The sequence below is a fragment of the Malaclemys terrapin genome, chromosome 4 (assembly GCF_027887155.1).
Source record: "Malaclemys terrapin pileata isolate rMalTer1 chromosome 4, rMalTer1.hap1, whole genome shotgun sequence".
Classification (NCBI taxonomy): domain Eukaryota; kingdom Metazoa; phylum Chordata; order Testudines; family Emydidae; genus Malaclemys; species Malaclemys terrapin.
The window spans coordinates 89,656,423-89,677,846 of record NC_071508.1 but is presented as its reverse complement, the minus strand read 5'-3'; the positions used below and the strand labels follow the sequence as shown (position 1 = coordinate 89,677,846).

The following is a 21,424-nucleotide window of genomic DNA, read 5'->3' as shown; positions in this document are numbered from 1 at the left end:
ATTTACCCTGCAGCAATAGGCTGAAGGTTGTTGGAAGTAAGGGGGGTTATTTTAAAATGGAACTTATGGTATCACCATACATTGTGTTTTGATACTTCATGCAATGAAATTGCATTTTGAGGTACCATTTTTTCAGAGTATCATTGTACAAATAAATGACAATATTTTATGCAACAAAATTGCCCTGAACAACACAGACTTCTAAAGGTGGTGATCCAGCAAGAGTTAAAATTCAAGTCTTAGTTACAATAATGTGCAGAATACAAAGTGACTCCAACTACTATGCTGGGGAGAGTGATTTAAGTGAGTTTAATCTGGCCATTTGTCCAGCAAATGACTCAGATCCCTAAACTGATATTGTTTTTGAGAAAAGTGAAAAAAGCATTCCAACTTCAACACATCTGCCAGTCAAGCAAAGGAAGTCCCCACAAATGTTGCTTTGAAGCAATTCCTTCCCTGGGCCAAGAAAGGGGTATTGCCAATCATAAGCATGTGCACAGGGTGTGCCGGGTGTGCCCAGGCTCACCCTAATGCAGGGGTGGGCAAATGGCCCCCATCTCCCGGCATGGCAAGCCGCGGGCTCTGCGCTCCTGGGCCGGAGTGCCCGGCTGAGTGTAGCAAGCCGCTGGCCCCTCTCCCGCCTTCTCCCTCCCCTGGAGCCATGCCGCCAAATGTGCAGCACTCTGGGGGCTGGGGCTGTGTGCTCCCGCAGGGCAGTGTTTGGCTCCGTGGGGAGGCTAGGAGCCTCATCTCATGGTAAGGGGTCCAGGGCCAGGGGGGTTGGATAAGGGGTGGGGGCAGTCAGGGGACAGGGAGCAGTGTGGGTTGGATAGGGGTGAGGGATCTCTGGAGGGGGCAGTCAGGGAGCAGGGGGGTTGGATGAGGCATGGGAATTCCGGGGTCTGTCAGGGGTTGGATAGGGGTCAGGGCAGTCAGGGGACAGGGAGCAAGGAAGGTCCTGGAGAGGCAGTTAGGGTGGGAGGGGGTCTCTGGAGGGGGTGGTCAGGGGACAAGAAGCTCGGTGAGTTTGGATGAGTCAGGAGTTCTGGGGGGGCTGTCAGGAGGCAGGGGTGTGGAGAGGGATTGGGGGAGGCAGGGGGCAGGGAGCAGGGGGCGGTTGTATGGTCGGGAGTTCTGGGGGTCCTCAGGGGGCGGAATCTCCATGCAGCCATCCTTTTTCAAGAAGGGTTGTTGCAAGAAAGTAATACAGAAGTAACGGGATGAATCCTAATATTGCCAACTCCAAGTATTAAAAAATTAAGTCTCTCCCTCTGCCCCCCAATTCATTAGATTAATTTAAAAACTGAGATTTTTAAATTAATACATTTTAAGTTCTTTTTATTTTTCTCTTGTCTTTTGTGTCTGTTGGGTGCAAATTTTCAAGTTTTTCGAGGGTTAGAAAGTTACTTCTTTTTTTGAAAGCAGTAAACTGACATTTCTTCTTCTTCAAGCCCTAGGCTCTAGAGCCATAATACATATGCTAATACAATCAACAAGGTTTTAATAAAATTCCCCACTAGCAGGAGAATCAGCACTCATGTCCTTCAAGTACGTGAGCTGCGCATAACAGGGCTCCAGTCAGGGGTGAAAGTAACATTAAGCACTTACTGGTATGGGGGCCTGGCTTCGGGCCTCGAGCGGAAGGGGGGGGCCTCGAGCAGAAGGGCTGGGGTTGAGGATCAGTCTCCCCCAGCCAGCCCATCCGCGCTGCCTGGCCCACACTGCCCGGGGCTCTGGCCGCTGCAGCGGTAGGAGTGGCCGGGAGCTCCATGCCCTTTTAAATCGCTGGCCCTAGGGCAGCTGTCCCTTTTGCCCCCCGTCAGTGGCCCCGGGGGGGGGGGGGGGGGGCATAAGAGGCAACATTAATGCACTGCCATGGCAGCGCTTTAAGCTGGGTCCTTTGCCGTGACAGCGCTTTAATGTCGACTGCATACAAAACGGTACCGGTGGTAGGGTGACCAGATGTCCCGATTTTATAGGGATAGTTCTGATATTTGCGGCTTTTTCTTGTATAGGCTCCTATTACCACCCACCCCTGTCCCGATTTTTCACACTTGCTATCTGGTCAGCCTAACCGGCAGCCACTTTTTACCGGTACGCCATACCAGCCCATATCGGCCCACTTTCACCCCGGCTCCAGTGGGAACAAAGCTGGGACCAACACCTGTGGGGGAAATGTCACACAATGATCGGTGAGATTTTTGAATCAAGGATAAAACATTTGCAGTAAAATCCATCAGCCTGACAATGGGGGAGTACATCAATTAAAACATGGTAAGTTATATAAAAACAGCCTCCACAGCCGGGAGGAGGCCTCCTTTCCCCACCATATTAACGCTTGGCAAGGCCTGCCGGACTCAGTGCGTTGTGCTGTAGTCCCATTCAACTAACTGGCACCTCTCCCCTCCCCCACTGACTGCAACGGGAACAGGATTAGCGCAGGGAGAAACAGGAGTCCTCCAAGAAGACCATAGAAAGGAGGAAGTGGCGGCCTGACAAGCCATCGCGCGAGGGCCCGCTCTGGCCGGGCAGATGCGGGGCGGAAGCGGTGAAGCCGGCGGGGTTGCCCGGAGAAGGGCAGGCGGCGGCCGCAGCGACAGGTGCTGCCCGGGGTGGTGGGTGAATGAATGGTTGTGGGGCAGGGGAAGATGCTGCGGCTAGCGGCGGGGCTGCTGGCGGCGGCCCTGGCGGCGCTGCTCCTGGACTGGTACGGCCAAGCGGGGCCTCAGCGCCCGGGCCAGCGCCGTCCCTTCGCTCGGGAGCCGGCCCCCGGGGCAGAGGCCACCAACCTCTTCTGGGTGGTGCAGGTGAGTGGGGGCGGGGCAGGATCCCGGCCTCCGTGTCCGGGGGCGGCGGCTGCAGCAGGCTGCGCTGCCCTCTCGGTGGCCGCTGGTGCCAGGCTTGTAGGGCGGGGCAGCCTGCGCGTTACCATGGCGATGTCTCGGGGCTGGGAAGCGTGGCCGTCTGGCCTGGCTTGGCGGCCGCCCACTGGCTGCAGAGGGGTTCCCCTGAAGTAGAGCAGCGTGGCAGTGACTGGTGTGAGGTCGGGGGATGTCATAGCCACGGCGATGCACGGCCATGAGAGCTAGGGACTAGAAGTGTCTGGCTGAAATATATTTCATGTTCAAAGTCTCTCACAATGTCTATCAGTTTTTGACCGGTTCTCGTAGTGATTCTGCCCTGAAGTTTGTACGGCGATGGCCTGACTATATCATGGTGAAATGGCAGTGGTGTGGGATGTGATGTTCAATCTGCATGTCACTCATGTTGTACTAGGGGAATGTTGTATTGAAATGTCATCATGGCGCAATGTGCTGAACTTTTGCAGGCTCTGGAAGTGTTAATACTCTTGCAAGTCCAGGTTCCTGGATGCAAGATCTCTTAGCAAAACTGAGGTGTCACCAAAAATATCAGCATAGGTGCCAGCCCTGTGTTGGGGTGAGCAAAGTGTGGCTTGGGTTGGCCTCCTTTTACATGTGGAGGAGGTGTGTGAGGTGGGTGTGGGTTATTCCTCTATATAAATAATGAGTGTCTGCAAACTGCTCCTATTTATGCAAGTTGTTGCAGCTCTCAAGCTCTTGGCAAGTTGACAGTGTTGATCTTCCTTAGGCTAAATTCTGGCATCTTTCCCCTAGTAAACTGGAAAATACTTTCCTTTTCCCAGTCTCTCTCACAATTAACTGTAGGTGATGGGGCTTGACCAGTTTACCAGACTGGCTGGAGGATTACATCTCTTTGTTTGAAGTAGATATGAAAGATGAGGGAGCTCATCCAGTTAAGTCAAGGGTTAATGTCCTAGTGATACATCCAGAGTCCTTCTGCCCTCAATGGTGGTGCTGTTCTGGGAATTATATAACTGAGGGACGTGGTTAAATTCCTTTCTAGCATCAAAAAATATTATTAGTTATTACTTCTAAATATAATTAAAAGTTAAAACACTTTTTAATTCATATTGGTTTTGATATAAAATGTTCTAAAAATACCAAATTAAGATTTTAGTGTAAAACTCATTGATAGCATCTGAACTGGGTTGTCATATCTGAAATCTTTCCTTGGCCTTCGTTTTTTCTCGTCTCTGTTGTCCAGTGCACATCTATAAGATTATATAAATGTTTAGATCATAGAATCATAGACTCTAAGGTCAGAAGGGACCATTATGATTGTCTAGATCCATTGGCACTTGGTGTTTAACGTGCACTAATTTTTTATGTACTTACAATAAATTCAGCTGAGATGTCCTGTATTGCTGCTGCTTAGTTATACTCTTCATTTGTAATTTTTTTGACTGTTTTGTAATGATTCATCCACCTTTCATGTTTATTAATAGGTTCCTGTGGTTTTGTAATAGCTCCTATTTATTGTTGATATGTGTTTTTGTTTTGTTTTTAATTGAGCTATATGCTACATTTGACACTTCACTTTTATTCTGGTAAGTTTAGGGGGGAAATCTGCCCCTACATATGCTCAGTAATTTACTAACTTCAGCTGGAGTTCCTTGTGCATAATCAAGAGTGTTATTTTGTCCTCCTATTCTTCCTCCCAGTCCTCTTCTATGGGTTTTCCCATATTTGAAGTTATTTTAAGTTACTTTTCTTCAACTCATGTAGGGCTTGTCATCGTTGTAGAGTTATCTCAAGTTATAAATCAAGTGCTGCCACAACTCAAGTCCCATCCACATATCAAAAACCTTAAGTCAATGTGTAGTGGTGCTTTTAACTCAAGGTGACTGGCCCACCAGAGATATCTGCTACAGCTCAGGTTAGCACAACTTGTCAGCTGCTAACACAGTCACTCTGTTCAGTAGTCACTCTACAGCTAACCCAGAGGTTCCCAAACTTTTTGCTTGTGTGACCCCATTTTGAGACTTATTGTTTCCTGTTACCTCAGAAAGGAACAAAGCAACGTAGTTGTCGAGGAATCCAGGGAATTTACACATTTAAGTACATTAATTAATATGCTGTAATGTGACACGAGTTTGCATGTTGCGACACAGCCTCTCGAAATCCAGTGGCATGGTAGAAATTGCACATCTAATCTCTGATATGACATCAATGGTAGATCAATACTGAGACTTGATAGACACAAGTGTGCTGAATCCAGCTTCACACAACTATGTGCTCGAGAATGGTATCATCAGTTTGAAGGTGTATGTTGAGAGTGAAGGATATTCATTCTTGACAGTGAACCAGAACTCTGCGAGAGAAAGTTGGGCGTATGTTTCTTGAAAGAATCGATTGCAGGAAATTTAGATGAGCTGGCAAATCCATGGCATCAGGCTTGCACTGAAAAGGATTTCGCACTCAGAAATACTTTGTCACATCTAGGTTGGGGGAAAAAGGATGCAAACTCTTCCTCCAGCTGGCTGAGATGCTCAGCCATCACTTGTCTGGGAGGTTGAATAATTCCATTGTGAGTCAGGAACCTGCAAAGTTGTGGGAAGGATTCATAGTTGGTCTTCAATAGATTAGTCTTCCAGAAAACAATTTTCTTCATGAATCCTATGATTTGATCAGTCAGCTGACAGATGTGGGTGTTCTTTCCTTGCAGACTTGTATTCATTTAATTCAGTTTCCCAAATATGTCTGTGATATAGGCAAGAAGGCACATCTTTCTTTGGTCACATAGAAAATCAGTGAATTTACTCTCTTTGCAGTTCATATGCATGCAGCTCGTCTCTTAGTTCAAAAAATCATACCCGTGCATGTCCTCTCAAGAGCCAAAGAGCTTCAGTGTGGAATAACATGTCATGATCGGACCCCTTTTCATCACACAGTTTTGCAGACAGAATCTTGCAAAGAGGCTGAATCTTGATGTAGTTCATAATAGACACGACCTTCCGCAAAACTTCCCCTGGACTGGACTCAGAGCTTTAGATGCCAGCTGTTCTCTGTGAATCACACAGCAGAAGGAGCAACTTTCTTTACCAAGGCCCACAGACCTGCTTTGTGGCCTGTCATAGATGTAGCTCCATCTGTGCAAAAGCCCATCAGGCGATTACATGGTATATTTTTGTCTTGCATGTAGCACATTGAATATCCCTTGTGCTGTCTCATGTCTGGAAAGAGGGAGAGAGAACAGAATGTCTTTGGGAATTGCACCTTCTCATCTGTATTTGACACAAGCCAAGAAATGTTCATCGTGGTCCTGAGTGCTCACATCAACTTGAAGAGCAAAAACAAATGTATTTTTTCAGATGGTCCACCAGTGTGTTTTCCTGATCTACAGCTATTGCCTCAGTCCTTTTCAGGGCCACTCAGAGGATTCAGGGAACCTGGGGTCTTTGGCAGCAGGGAGCCGCCGAATTGCCGCCGAAGACCCGGCACTTCGGCGGCGGGTCCTGGGGCGGAAGGACCTCCCACTGCCGAAGACCCAGAGTGGAAGAAGCTCCGGGGGCCCGGGCCCCGCAAGAGTTTTCCGGGGCCCCCGGAGCGAGTGAAGGACCCCGCTCCAGGGGCCCTGAAAAACTCTCGTGAGGGCCCCTGCGGGGCCTGGAGCCTGGGGCAAATTGCCCCACTTGCCCCCCCCACCCAGGCGGCCCTGATCCTCTACTTCACTACGTTGTTGGAGACTGGTATGGCTTTGAGTTTGTTTGCTTCAGTTTCCCACACATGTTCACCATATTGATTTGCAGGTGGCAAAATCAAAGTCCAGTTGAGTGAGGCTTTGAGGTGTGTGCAGTGTGGTAACTCACCTCAAAGGATGCCTTGGAGCTTGGTCAGAGGCTGACACGGCTCTCTAGAATTGTGATTGTTGATATGAAAAGTTCTTTCCGGCGCTGGAAAAATGACCTTTGGTTTTCTAATGTGTTCCTTGTGAAGGGTTTCGTAGTGTGACTCAAATTTATTAGGCTTCATGCTTTTGCTAGATAATACTGTGTGACATTGCAGGCACTTTGGCATTTCTTTGTTCTTGACCAAAACACTGGTGAAGCCATACTCAAAGAAAACCTTGTTGTATTTGTGAACACGTTTCTGCCAGAGGTTGAAGCAGATACTCTGTGTAAAAATGAGTCCATTGTGCCTCTTTTCACAAATGAGCAAGAGGAATTCACTGTTAAGCAAATGAGGCCAGGACTTAGGAAGACCCTGCATGGTGATACTAGGGCACCACAGAGTCAGTGACTTAGAATGATTTTTTTATCGAGTGCCGACAGGGTACTCAGCATGGCATAAAAGAAAATATAGGCCCCCCCTAAGAAGCTTACAAGCCACTGCAGATTCCCATCTCAGAAAAGGTTATCACAGGCTCCTGTGAGCTCCAGCAGAGAGGATGCTCTGTTGCTGCCCACAGATAAGGATCTTCTGTATTGAAGTCCCTTCTCTGGATGCTCGTATATCTGGACAGTGCAGCAAATTGGTATTTGTATAGCCAGCATGTCCAGACCTGCTCCACAGATGCCACCCCACAAGGCCGCCATTTTGATCTACAAAATAGTGGCCTCTGCACAATGTGACCTTGCACACACCATACGTGTGAAGTAACACCATGAAGAGGCCACAGTTTTGTAGAGAAAAATGGTAGCCTCCTAGCATTGCGATTGTGGAGAAAGTCTGGCCAGGTTCGGAGGCAGATAGCATTGTCTCGCAGACAACTCTAGCCTGTTGGACCCATGAGCCCATCTGCTGATGGCGTGACTTCATTTGGAGTCATGACCCATAGTTTGGGAACCGCTAAGCTAACCTCTTGAGTCCCTTCCAGCCCTTTGTTTCTATGAGTGTTATTTTGCAGCTTGGCTGCTCTCACTCAAGCTAGGCTAATTAAAGAGGTGTTAACTCAAGTTACCTACACTGAAGTTATCTCTGCAGAGAGAGTTTTGTCTTTAATTTCAATAATATTGAAATGTTCCTGACTTTCAAATATATCTTTACTAAATCTGCAATCTTATCAACCATGTATAAATCTTTAACAGCTGCTTTATCATTAACCCGCTTTGATTAATTTCCAAAGGCTAAATCCAAATAGCTTCTGATCTTGGGGGAAATGTGCTCCTGGCTCCCTGGTAATTCCACAAGGCTAATTCCAGGTCAGCGTCTAGATATAAATCCACACGATCAGTACTCTGGCCTTTTTTACAGCCCTTCCTTTATCTGTATGAACACTTCCTGCTTTGCTTTCTCCTGCTATCCTGCAGTTCTGTAAATGTTTCCTGTGACATGTCTGCCATTTCTATATTAGTTGTGCACTAGTCTAAACTGTCATTTACGTTATAGATATTTTGAATATGTGGTTTGTTTTTCCCCCAGATGGAATCGCCTCCCTTGTCCATATGGTCACTCCTCCAGTTCAGCTGTCATTTTGGCACATGTTGAGATTTATTTCCTTCTCCCATCCCTGGTATCTTCTGTGATTCTGATGGAGTCCTGAGGATCTTAATAACTTTCAAATCTTTCCACTTCAACAACCTCCATACTCCACATTACAGTCAACATTCTTTTAGCTAAGGAGAACTGAAACTGATTCCTTCCAGTGCCTGATTATGTCATTGCTGTGTAAGAAAAACACTCCTTTCTGTGCAGCGCTCCCAGGCCCTGTTATACGTTCATGATTATTTTCAAGGAGATAGCAGGGAATGGTTCTTGTTTGCATTCCGGGGGACATTACGATGTATAAGTTGAGTAGGGAAAACTACATTTTTTTTCTTACCATAAGGTCAGTAATGCAGTGTTTGATAAGTGTGAGGAACACATGCACAAAATGTCAATCTTACATCAGCATATTTTTAAAAAATAAAATATGACCCACATTTAATTTTTCAGCAAATAAGTGACTAAACAGTGAGTCTTCATTTTGCTAATATCAGTTATATCTCACATGTGATGACAACAGGACTAGATGGAGAGAGAACTTTGAATTAAACTCTTATTTTGCAGTATGACTTTTTTGGATCCCTGATTTAAAGGAAAACTGCAACTTATTTTCGGTAGTTTTATCACTTTATTTAGGTGTAAAAATGAGCAAATTGTAGAATCAGTAGAACTTCACTACTTTTCACACCGAAGATGACAGTTTTGCCGCACTTCTCAGTGAAGGTCTAATTGAGCTGTTGTAGTGAGGTTTCATATTACTAAGACCTCATTATTTTCACAAAATATTTATTAGTATTTAGCATCAAACGTAACACGTCAAATAATGAATATGGTATACTTATGATGCATTACCTTTGTTTTTTTATTGTGCTATCTCTTTAATCTCTAGTTCATTAATTTGCAATCAGCATAACTATCATTAGTATAGATTAGTGAGGTTCATAATATTTTGAAATAGCTATGAAATTATAACGATTATTATTTGTTTACTATACATTTATCTGTCTTGGGGTCCAGCTCTGATATAGAGAGAACTCCCATAGAGATTGGTGGGAGATTTTCTTGTATGAGGACTGCAGAATCAGGTCCAAAGACATAAGAATTCTTATCATTGCAGTCAGTCTTCCTTCAAATGGCTGAAAAATAGGGAGGAAGCTATGACTATTTTTTATTATTTTGCACCTCTGCTGCTTTTTAGATTAGCTATAAGTGTTTGTGTGAGTTTGGTTCTTATAAAAATGAACTAATAACTTAAATTAGAGCCCGCTTTATTGTTGGCAAGTACTGTGCAATCTTCCACACAAGGCATTTCAGTCCTAACCTGCCTTATGTACAAATGGCCATGAAGAGCTATGAAATGGACAATCTAATTTTCATTTGTGAGGTATTCAGGATTTGAACACAGGTCTCCTGAGCTGAAAGACTAATGTGTAGTAATCCATTATATCTAGCTTAAAGAAATGTGATTGAAAGTTTTTGCTGACAAAGTAAACCATAATTCAAACAAATTTGTTCTGTCTGGTCTTTTTTCAGTCCTATCTAACCAAATAATTTTCAAATGTGGAATTATTTGAATGTCTTGGTTCAAAAGAAAAGCTGCCTTCAAAATATATGAAAGGTGTAGTAATCCTTTTTGGGTAGCCCTCACATTGATGAAGGCATTTCTAATTGATCCAGTACACTTTTTGTTTAGTTGTTTTAATAACCATCTTTGTCATTCTTGAGATAAGACTTGTCACTTGATCTCTGCATGGGTGATTTTTAGAAATCTTTGAGCAAAGCTACTGGAAAATTAGTTGGGTCCTGGTCTAAAGCTACTAATTTATTCTCAAGTCCTGTTTAGTTTTAGATGGCTCTTGCTTTGCAAAACATTTAGAGTTGTTTCTGGCAACGATCTCTCCCTAAATATATATTTTTGGTCTCTCCGTCTGTGATACAATACCTTTTATCCAATATATTCTTTCTGTAGGTATCAGACATTCACATCAGCAGGTTTCGGGATCCCAAACGAGTTCCTGACTTTGAAAAGTTCTGTTCTGAAACAATTGATATAATTCAACCAGTGCTTGTTCTAGTGACAGGTAAGCAATTCAGAAATTATATTTCTTCCTCTCGCCCCTTCCTTGGTAATACATTCAGACAAGTAAAATGTCTAGCTTCTCAAAGTAAAATGTCAAAGCTTAAGGCATCTTAAGTAAAGAAAATCAAATTGCAGCTGAAAAAACAGTTGTTAGTCCAAAAAAAGATACTTTCCTACACCCAGCAGAATTAGCATTGTTTTAATTTATTCTACAGGTGCAAGCAGAAGGTTTATAGTGAATTTTTAGTGCTCATAATCACTGACTGTAACTAGGTGGTGCACATATTGGGTGCATTCTGAAGTTTTCCTTACAGTTCTGCCAATGCATATCAGTCCTAGGATCTGTACTGAGACCTATCAACTCATTTCATACACAGACTAAAAAACAAGCATCAGATTTGGTGGTGGAGCTCAATATGTGTATATTCTGGGGGTAAAAAGAATAACCCCTATTCAGTTATATAACCTTTTTGTAATTGTGAGAACTCATTTTTACTTATTTGCATTGCTCATGTTCTTTTGACCATATGTCATATCAGGACTAATAAAAGAGACATAAGCTGTTTATTTAACTGTTCTGCCACAATTATCAATATGGATCAGTATTTATTAAATGATCTGAGGAGACTTTGCAGTAACAGCTGTATGAAAGACTCCAGAATCTAAGTGCTAGCAGGGTCACTAGGTAGAGTTTGTACCGTAAATGAATATCTCATTTGTTGTGCAAAATTGCTTCCCAGACAGCTTTTTGCATAAATTCTAGCAGTTCCGAAACATTTTAATCTATTTTTAAAGATAGTTAAACAATGTGCATCATGTAAGTAAAGGTAGAAGGGTTTAAAATACAGACTCCTAGGAAAGTAAAATGAAAATGTGAACAAAGGGGCGGGGGGACACCTCATATTTCAATCAGTACTGAAATGGGCGATGGCTGATCTTCTATACCAGGAAATGTAGCAGTTAACTTTGTGACAAGAAGTTTTCATTATTTGTAATTGAGGATTCTGCCTTAGTATTTTCAAAATGTAATGCAGTCTTGTAAAATCTTTCTTGCTTATAGGCAAGGATGTGGCATTAAAGAGTGCTGCCATGACATGTTAAACACAAGTTTGAATGTAACTGATAGCAAAGGCAGGGCACATATAGTGTAAGAGGGCTTTACCTTTATAGTAATAAATCTAGTACCAAATGGCAGTAGGCACTAGAATGTGTTCACAGAAGGCCTGTCATTGTGTTGAGCGTAAGGCATGTGCGCTGCATGCTTGCATTATATAGCTCTTCTGTGTGATTTATGAAGAATGTAGCATGTAGTTCAGTCTTGGCCTTGTGCACTTACAGGTGATTTGACAGATGCCAAAACAAAAGATAAACTGGGCTCTGAGCAGATTGAGGTGGAGTGGCAAACTTACCAGTTGATCCTGAAGAGATCAAGAGTCATGGAGAAAACCAAGTGGATAGACATCAAAGGGAATCATGGTAAGAGAGAACCAAGAAACTAATAGTTTAATGAAGGACCCAAATAATCCCAGGGAAATAAGAAACCTAGTCTAGTCAAATGAAAGTTGTAGGCAACCTTCCATTTTAAGATGCTAATATTCATTAAGATACTGGTATATGTTATGAACTCCTAAGATAAGGTTGCCAACTGAGGGCCCAATTCATTGAAGTCAATGGAAGTGTTTTTGTCTATAGGGATTGTAGGATTGGGCCTTTAGAGAACAAGGAGAAAGGCTTTCCCTTGCTTCTTGCTGCTGACTGGCTAATAACTGAGTAAAATGTTTAAAGGAGCTCATTTAAACAAACAATCACATAGATAGGTCTAGCTCCTGACACATAGAAGGGATTTCTGAAGGAGTTTCTGTAACACTTCTGTAGTTTTCATAAATAACACCTTCTTGACCAATTAAAAAACTAAACTACCTAGTTTCTCTACCTCCACTTGTAAAACATTTAGCTTATGACTACTTTGTTCTCTTTGAGCTTAAACCCAAATGAGCAGTCAAATTATTTCCAATGTTAAATTAATTGCAGCAATAATGGAAGCAAACAAATAAATAAATAGGTTCAGCTTTCAAATATGGAAAGGCTTTCTGATCAGTTTACAAAGTTCATTGCACCAGGGATTTTTGTTTGGTAAATGTTTCCTTTAGGTTTCTTATTGTGGGACTAAAACTGTTTTACAACATTGAACCCCAGTAAAACAAATGACACGGAAATGAATCTTCTGTCAGGTTGTTACCAGAGTGTCTCTTTACCTGCTCCCAGTATGTGAGTTGATGCTCAGTGAGAGAGAATGAATTCTGTCTTTCCTCTCATATCTACTTGGTTATGCAGCCTCACAATTTCATTAGTTTCTACTTTAGCTCCTTCCCTTGTTCCCACATGGTAGGATTCCTATGTAGTTAATGAATTTAGAGATGAAACCTGATGTACCTTTCTTCTTCAATGAAAGGGTGTTGGTTATATACCTGAAAACTACAATGGGGAGTTTCAACAACTCATCACTCTCCTGACAAGCAATTTCTTGTGAAGGGAAATTCAGAAGCATACTGATCATCGATAAAGGACTGTATTGAGACTGCATGGTGCATTCTTCTCATTATTCCACAGTCCTCGCACCCTGAAGGACCCTCATCATAGTGAATTCCCTTCACGGTGAGGGGCTGGACATGTATCTCTCAGATCACTTTCAGTGCTTTTTCTTCAGTTGTCAAGAACATTGCTAAGGATTAATCTGAGATCACCCAGATTAATTTTCATTGGTGACAAATGTTCCTTCTAATTTATTTTCTGTGTAAGGAATGAGTGCAAATTAAATACTTAGGAACACATGCTCTTTCCCCCTCCATGTTCACATTTGTTTGTTTATTCACTCTCCTCACTTGTTCTTGTTCAATCTCTCCCATTCCTACCCACTCTCTTAAATTCCATTATGTTCACTACTCTCTCCTTTTATCACTGTTTTTCCTCTCATTTGCTCATTTTCCAATCTTCCCATTTGTTCTTTTCCCTCATTAACATTCTCTTTCATCTTATCTCTGTCCTCTTTTTCCCTTCTCCTCCCAAAATCAATTGTTGACCAACCATCTCTTCAAGGTTTTTTCTGTATAACTAGTTTTTTCATCATAAACTGCCTTGTGCCCGCACACACACGTTATTTTTTCGGTTTTTCTGGCTTTTTATTCCACTTTAATTAATCCACTTAGGAAGTGACATAACTTCATATCAGAATGAGTTATTTCAGTATGGAAACCAATCCTAGAACCCTGCGAGAAGGAGATTCGGCAAGACAGCCAAGATCTTTTTGTACGCCCAACCTGAGCCAGAGACCCAGGCACAGACTGGACCTGAGATGGCTCCTGAGACCCAGGCATTAAGCATCCAATGTGCCATGGCTCTCACAGAGAGAGCACTATCAGTTGCTGAATGCCTAGCAAACCTTTGAGGGAAGTGAAAGAGGATAAGTGAGGAGACAGTTGCTGACCTTGTGACAGCATCCCAGCAGAGCGCCAAAAAGACAGAAGATTAGAGGGAAGTTTTCATGCTCCAGAATAAAAACGGGAGAGAGGAGAACAGGGATTAGTCAAGGGAATATACAGAGAAAGGGACCATCAAGAAAAAGATGTTGGACATGATCACAGAAGCAGACCAACCTACTGGAAAACAATGTGTTGCTTGACTCATGCGCAATACTCCAGCCTAGCCATGGCCTGCAGTCTGTTGAGAACACAGGATATTGGGAACACCTTTTCAAGCCCCAGTTACAAGGGACAGGCCCTTCTCATGTCACTTCATCCCTCAAGAGAAGGAAAACAGCTACAAATCCACCTACACATTTTTGTGACTCTATCTGCATAAAAATGTTTGAACTCAGCACTTGGAGCATGTGTGCCCTATTTCCAATGGTTTTAACTTTGTTCTGTGTTTGTTTATATCAATAAAGGCTTACAACTCTGCTGAAAATTTCATTGAGGTACAACTCCCGCTTAATAACATCGGTTCCTAAATAATATCATCACACAAAGAGTATTAATTTCTTTGGTTACATTACATTTTCCTCTGCTACACCTTGGTCTCAAAGTAGGAGTACAATGCTTCTTCGACCAATTGGGGCGTTTTGCAGAGGCACCATCATTGGATGATGATAAAATTCTACAAGTCTCTTCACTCCTGCTCTGATGAGGCTCTTTCCCTTGCTCTCATAGATGTTGTGCAAAACACAGCAAGCAACTATAACATGAAGCATATATTTCTCAAAAGGATCCAGCCTTGTCATACGACACCAACACCTTAGGTCCAAATGTGCACTCTGCTGTCGTTCTGCAGCTGCTCAGGAATTTCTTTCTCCTATTCAGGTGTCCAGTAAAAAGCTTCATAACTTCAGAAAGCTGTGTCTCCCAGAATGACAGGAGATCACAACACCGTTAATGTCCATAATGGTCTTTGGAGCAAAAGTCCCATTTTTTTCATTGCATAAAGTGGAATGAGTTCTAAAGATTATAGACCTTTTCAGACCATCCCACATGAGTTGTATAGCAGCACTAATAGCCCCAATCATGCAAATCCATCAACCTCGTGGTCATTGCCTCTGTGCATTGATGTGGGGTTACCCACACCCTCTTAATAGCAGCACAAACTTCCATGACACCAATCCTTAAAATTGATCTACCAATACCAAACTGGTTAGCTACTGACCAGTAGCAATTGGGGATGGTGGGCTATTAGTTGCTGTTAGACATGCATTTCTCTATGCTGATGAAAATTCTGATGTTGGTGTTCCACCATTGCAGCTCTATGGTGAGCTCTTCACAAATCTCTAAGAAAGTAGTCTTCTGTATCCTGAACTTCTGCCACCACTGCAGGTCATCCTAGTTCTGCATTGCTATCTTGTCCTGCAAGTTGGTGATAGTTGGCCAAGCTCAGAAGTGGTGCTCCACTGTGTGAAGCTGCTCCAGGAGCCGTTACTTCTACTTTCATCTTTCTCCTGTAGCAGTATCCATATGGCATCATGGAAGCTATACTTGTGGCTGTCTTCCATAGCTTATATAGCTATATGACTGCCAGTGCATTTAGAGCTCCCACTGGCAAAGAGGGAGATGCCTCAGTGTAGAAAGCTTCTTTCTGTGGCAGTCACTGCAGCTGTGCATGCATGTAGCTTAGGACTTGTTTGCAGCAAACTGGGGTATAAATCTAGCCTTTTGCATACTAAGTGTCCATTTGGACCTTGTTACCATGACTTTATGTGCTTTGCCATGCACCTAGTGTGCGTTGACCTACCACTCTTTGTAGAGGGAATAGATTAAAGCACATTGGGAAACTTTTAGTGTGTGGCAGTAGGTTCCACACAGACACTTAGTGCATGGCAGATTAGTGCTGGTTAGATTTACATACCAGATTGTCATAAACTAAGTGTTTGTGTAGACAAGCCTTTAGAGGGAAATTTGCTGGTGACCTAACAAGTCTCCAGCGGTGAAGAGCTAGCACACTAGTCTATCACCCAGGCAGGTGCTTTGAGCTTGTCAAAGATATGCTCTGTATCTCCAGATGCATAGATACAAAGAATTAAGAAGAAGGCCACTGAATCCAGATGATTTCACATGGCAAGCAATAATACTTCATGAATTTCAACGGGAATAGAGCTAAGTTACAGACAGTACAATCTGCCAAAGCCTGCTGAGACTGCTCTCCAACAGTGAGCAATAGAAGACACAGAGCAATAGTTGGCTTCATCTGAATAGTCTCTTTTCTTTCTCTTTCACTGCAGATTCATTCAACATTCCACACTTGGACAGCATCCAAAATTACTACAGGTACTCTTTTCTTTTCTTTCTTTTTTTTTTAATACCTCACTGAGTCCATAAATCCAAGAGCAAAGTGAATTGCATTGCAGACAGGGAATAATCTGTTTTTAGCTCACCTCGGCCAAATACACATCATGACCGATTTTTTTGTCAGCATAGGGCTGTTTGATTTTAGTGTCCCAATCTTCCCCTATTATCCACTAACATTTGAATGGACTGCTACAGGAAGGCAGAGTATCTTTTGCCCACCCTTTTAATCTCTCCCTCCTGTATGTTTTCTAGGTGTGCCTGTTAACAATTCTTGCCCCAACTAGGAGGTGCTCAGAACATCATGTATTCATTCTCCCCCAGAGCACTTGAGTGACCAACTTGTGTGCCACTGGCATTTTAGAAGGATTCCCTTATCATTCTTTTCATTTTCTGGTGTTCCCTTCTGCATCCTCAAGAATATTTACATCTGCACAACAGGAGGGACCCTACCTGAGCTGGTTTATCATTCATTAAGAAAATGAATATAGACATAGGTGAGAAAAAGAGATAACTCTAAGGAATAAATTGGAGATTCAAGTATAAAGATTTCAGTGGGATGGTTCAGGAAATGTACAACCCTATAAATAGCAGATGAAAGTCAGAAGAAAATCATTCTCCATTAGTAAGTAGGACTACAACAATGCATTGGTAGGCTAGAGGTGTGAAAGATACATAAGTGCTTAAACTCTAATTCTGTCAGCCTCCTAGGTAGGGTCTTCAGTGTTGCATTAGCCTGGGGTCTTATCTGGCTGTTGCCTCCAGGTCCTTCCTGTCTCTACACATCAATTTGTCACCTGAATTTAGCGATGCTTTCAACTGGGCTAGCTGAAACAGCTGGAGGATGTAGGTTAGAACAAAGATTCTAATTTCACTTGGGCTGGAAACCCACCTTTTTGCAGGGAGAACACAGGCTAAATCACTAGAGTGTAGATAGTCCTCCAGTGCCTTCCCATAATTCCTCCCATGTGCCAGAAGGACAGATGAGTTTTCCCCACAATTCAGTGGGAAAGAATCAGAGCAGCTGAGCTTACTGTAGCATGAAAACATGGAATATGTCCTCACAAGTCTTAGTGAAACACACGCGGGATGCAGCACCATTGAGCCCTGGTAGCTTTGGTATGGCTTTGCAGTCTTGCTCCTTACCTCTGGGGTAAGCCAGATCATGCAGGCTACCTCTGCTGTAAAGACATATCCTTACTGAAGGAGATTGGAAAAGCACGGAGGAGAGATGAAGTTGAATTCTGCTCTTGAAATTTGAGCTGACTTTTTTTTATGGAATTGTTTTGGCACTGGGTAAATTCCTTCTTAAGTAACTGCATTTTGTCCACTTAACAACAGATTGATATTCCCATAGATATTTTAAGCATATATGTCTCTGACCTCACCTGCTTTACACCAAGACTAAATTTGGCCCATACACTGTAAACTCCGATGGATCTATCATTATAAAATTATATAAAGGTGCTATTATAATTCCACGTGGTCAGTTTCTGAACACTCCAGTGTTGGAGGTGGAGTGGGGGAAGGAAAAGTTTTTCATCGTTAAATATAAATTACTTTAGTTTTAGTAAATTTTTATAACTATGTTTAGTTATCTTGCTGTTGTGACAGGTCCTAAAGATGAGACTCCTGTTGCCTCCTGCATTGGACTGAAAAACTGCACTGAAATCCTTAAACACTGTTAAGCATCAGTAAAAGGCAGGCTGTTATATTGGAGGATGAGGCTCATTTATCTGGTGTCCAAATGAAATAATATTAGGATTAAGGAGTGGGGAGGAGGGGAGAAGAAGGAGATGGCAGAGTAGAAGGAAGGATTATGGAGGCATTTTCCTCAAATTAAACAGGACTAGGCAATAATTCAGAACAATAGTTCTTTTGCTTGGGTCAAAGAGAGACCCCCATCCCCTGCCTCTGTACACTTCCAAGAAAACATCATTCTTTGTTGCACACCTTATAGTACTATAGCTTTCAGGATGTTAAAAACAAAAACAGGAGAAGGGGGGAGGAAGTATGTGCTTTCTCAGCATTACATGCCTCTGTTAACTGTTCAGTATTAAAATTGTGAAAGGCAGCAATTGTACTTAGAATGCAAAGATTTAGCAAAATGGTGTGATTTTTTTTTTTAAACTAAAGAATGGCAGTGCCTATTATTTCTCTGCCCCATGAACATAGGGGGTAAAACTCAAATCTGTTCAACATACTTTAAGTGGGAGTAAAAACAGAGCCTGCTTAGGGTGGTGATATCAAACTCCCAGATTTTTCTTGAATTCATGAGGTGCTGTGTTAAGGCAGTCCTTAACAATAAGTTTGGTAAAATAGTCTTATGTAGTATTAGAAGATGATCATTCCGATTGCAGTGTTGATACATGCTCAGTAAACTTATTTTTTAAGTTTTTTTTTTTTTTTTTCTTCAGCCCTAGATTTCTGGCCTTTTACAATTATTCTGATTGGTGGAGGTTACAAATTCCGTTTTCTGGGTGCATTAATTGAACACAACAAATTATATTCCTTTAGCCTGTACATACTGTGGGGCTTAGAAAATGCCAGAATTAAAAACAAAAAACTCATCTAATCATAGAATTTTGCACAATTATAATTTAGATGTCCTAAAAAATTTATCAACTTTCATTTGAGCATTTTAATAATGAAGATTATTATTAATCTGGCTGGAAGATTGACTCATTGTCCTAATGGAGTAAAGGACTAAAATCTCTTTCAAGAAGATGACACTGTCATCAATCTTTATTTAGAACTCAGCAATGTCTAGTGTTAAGGACACCTGTATACCAGGAAGAAACATTTATTCTATACCTCTTTCCTTTATTACAAACTAGTATAATGCCTTGAACAGGAACATTTATTTCCATCTCTCCTTATTTTTAAAAACCTCTTTTCAGAATAAATTAATTCCAACACTTGTATTAAGTAATGTGAAAAGGAAAGCCAATATGTTCGTTCCTTCTGCTTCCCATAAGGTCTGGAATTTTTTTTTTTTTTTTTTTTTTTTTTACATCTGCTTGTATTTTACATAAGAAATTCAAGTCTTGTTTTTCCTGTGACTCTGTGGGTGACTAGAGAACTGGTAGGATTATGACAGCACAACAACCAGGAAAGTTAAACTTCAGTGAGAGGGGAAGTTATTTTTATTCATTGTTTAAAAGTTTTTGTGTGGTTTGCTGTTTTGTTTTGTTTTGGGGGTGTTTGGAAAACGCTTAACAATTCAATACCCAATCCTTTCAGCTTAAATTTTTTTATAGTCCATATTAAAATAATCTAGGAAAGAACTCCAGTAACATAGGGAAGACAAGATTTGACATTCCTGATATTTCTAAGGAAGTAAGCAAAAAAAAAAAAAAAAAAAAAAAAAAAACTTCCCCCCAAAAGTCCTTTCAGGCCTTTGCTGTATACCAAAAATAAACACAGGATACAAGCCCAACTTGTTTCCTCTGCAGGTCTCCTTTAATTAGGGTTGCAAGTGGCTCTGCTACCCTGTCATTCAGATGATTTGCCTGGTGTTGTCCTGCATTTGTTCCTGTCCTTTATCTGTAAAGAGCATCATTATGCAAAGGGAAAACATCTACTCTGACCCTTCTTTTAACCATTTGAGTGCTAACCTGGTTTTAACTCTAGTATGTGGTACATGGCTCAGAATATTTGTCCTCTTTGAAGTACAGATCTTCCAGTGCCGTTAGATTTTTAGAATGGACTTCACCTCAGCAGAAAGATGGAATTTAATGGGAAATCTTACATTTGTTCTATATCCTTTCCCTTTTGCCACTGCTCCAGACTTTTCTGACTGCAATATTTTCATCTTGTTTTGGCAGGAAATACTCTGCCTGGCATAAGGATGGCTCTTTCCATTATGTGCACAGGACGCCTTTTGGAAACTATTCATTCATCTGTGTGGATGCCACCCTCAGCCCAGGCCCCAAGAGACCATACAATTTCTTTGGGATTCTAAACATGGTACTGTAGAAGAATTTGCATTCTAGTTCACAAGCTGCTGGTACTTCCTATAATATATGGTTTGATATTTGTTTGTTTTTTCAAGAGAGAAATGTCTCAAACTCTAATGAGAAAGACAAAGTGGATGAGGTAATATCTTTTAAAGGAACCACTTCTGTTGATGAAAGAGACAAGCCAAGTTTTTGAGCTACATGGAGCTCTTCCTCTGTGTACCTTGAAAACTTGTCTTTCATCAACAGAAGTGGGTCCTATAAAAGATACTACCTCACGTACCTTTCTCTCTTATATTTTAGGACCAACACAGCTACAACAACACTTCAAACTCTACCATTCATCTAAAAGATAGTCTTTGTATGTTAATATTGTTTTGTCTTTTCCTTAAGAAAATTAATGTTTCTTACATCATACTCTAAAAATAGGAGACAGTTTTTTCCCCCTCTCTTTTGCAAGAAATAATTTGTCATTCCAATACCAAAACACAGATCAAAAGGCTTTTTTTTTTTTTTTTTTTTAAAGGACACTGTCAAGAACTTCCTATGGTTTTGTTTTTGTTGCACATCAATGTTGGTATCAGCCCCTTAGAAGCTTTAAAATAAAAAATGCTTTCCTTCCCAATTCTGTCCTTTTTGATTTGTTAAACATGTTCCTTGTGTGTTTTTCTTTTTTGTTTATGTTCTTATTTGTGCAGGAGCATCATCAGTTATGTTGAGAAGATGTGGTACTGCAGTCCATGAAGCTTATGTGAAAGATAGTTTGTATCCTAAGTATAGAGATTTGGATCATTTGAATGAGATGTAAAACTGAGGTCCTGTTCTCTTGTGATCGTTAAAGATGCTATGGCAATATTTGAAAGAGTAGAAATATTAATCCCGATGTTTAGGTCAAATTCCAGTTCAAATAGTTGCATTTTGCTTCCCTAAATTCCCTCTCTAGTTTCTGATAGATATGGTATTCTTTTTCATTTATTCTCCTAAAATGTTGTTTAGTGTTGCTATGTTCTGTTAAACAGATGTCATCTTCTGCCCCTGAAATGACTGCATTCAGTGATGAGTAAAATGTTCCCTAACTTTTAGCTACCTCAAATGAGTGTTGAGGCTAAGGGCTCATCTGCACATGCAAGTTATTCTGGAATAACTTAAAGCCAAAAAGCTATTCCAGAATAGTGGACACACTATTCAGTTATTCTTGTCGGGGACTTTTTAACCCAGACGGCACGGTTCGTTGTCTGACCGCAGAGTGAG

At 41.7% G+C, this 21,424-nt stretch overlaps 1 protein-coding gene across 6 annotated transcripts in view; it reads left to right on the top strand.

Annotated features, from left to right (window-relative positions):
* Nucleotides 1–2,609: 2,609 nt before the first annotated feature.
* TMEM62 (transmembrane protein 62) overlaps nucleotides 2,610–21,424 on the top strand; it is a 44,406-nt gene continuing 25,591 nt past the window's right edge. For 3 of the 6 annotated variants that reach the window (XM_054027319.1, XM_054027318.1, XM_054027317.1), the window contains exons 1-5: nucleotides 2,610–2,807; nucleotides 10,276–10,387; nucleotides 11,725–11,862; nucleotides 16,151–16,196; nucleotides 20,042–20,183. In XM_054027319.1, the coding sequence (XP_053883294.1) occupies nucleotides 2,628–2,807; nucleotides 10,276–10,387; nucleotides 11,725–11,862; nucleotides 16,151–16,196; nucleotides 20,042–20,183 (618 nt within the window). In that variant the 5' untranslated portion in view covers nucleotides 2,610–2,627. Of the gene's footprint in view, nucleotides 2,808–10,275; nucleotides 10,388–11,724; nucleotides 11,863–16,150; nucleotides 16,197–20,041; nucleotides 20,184–20,745; nucleotides 20,939–21,424 lie in introns of those variants that run through there. The other 3 variants (XM_054027316.1, XM_054027322.1, XM_054027320.1) reach the window with 3 other exon arrangements.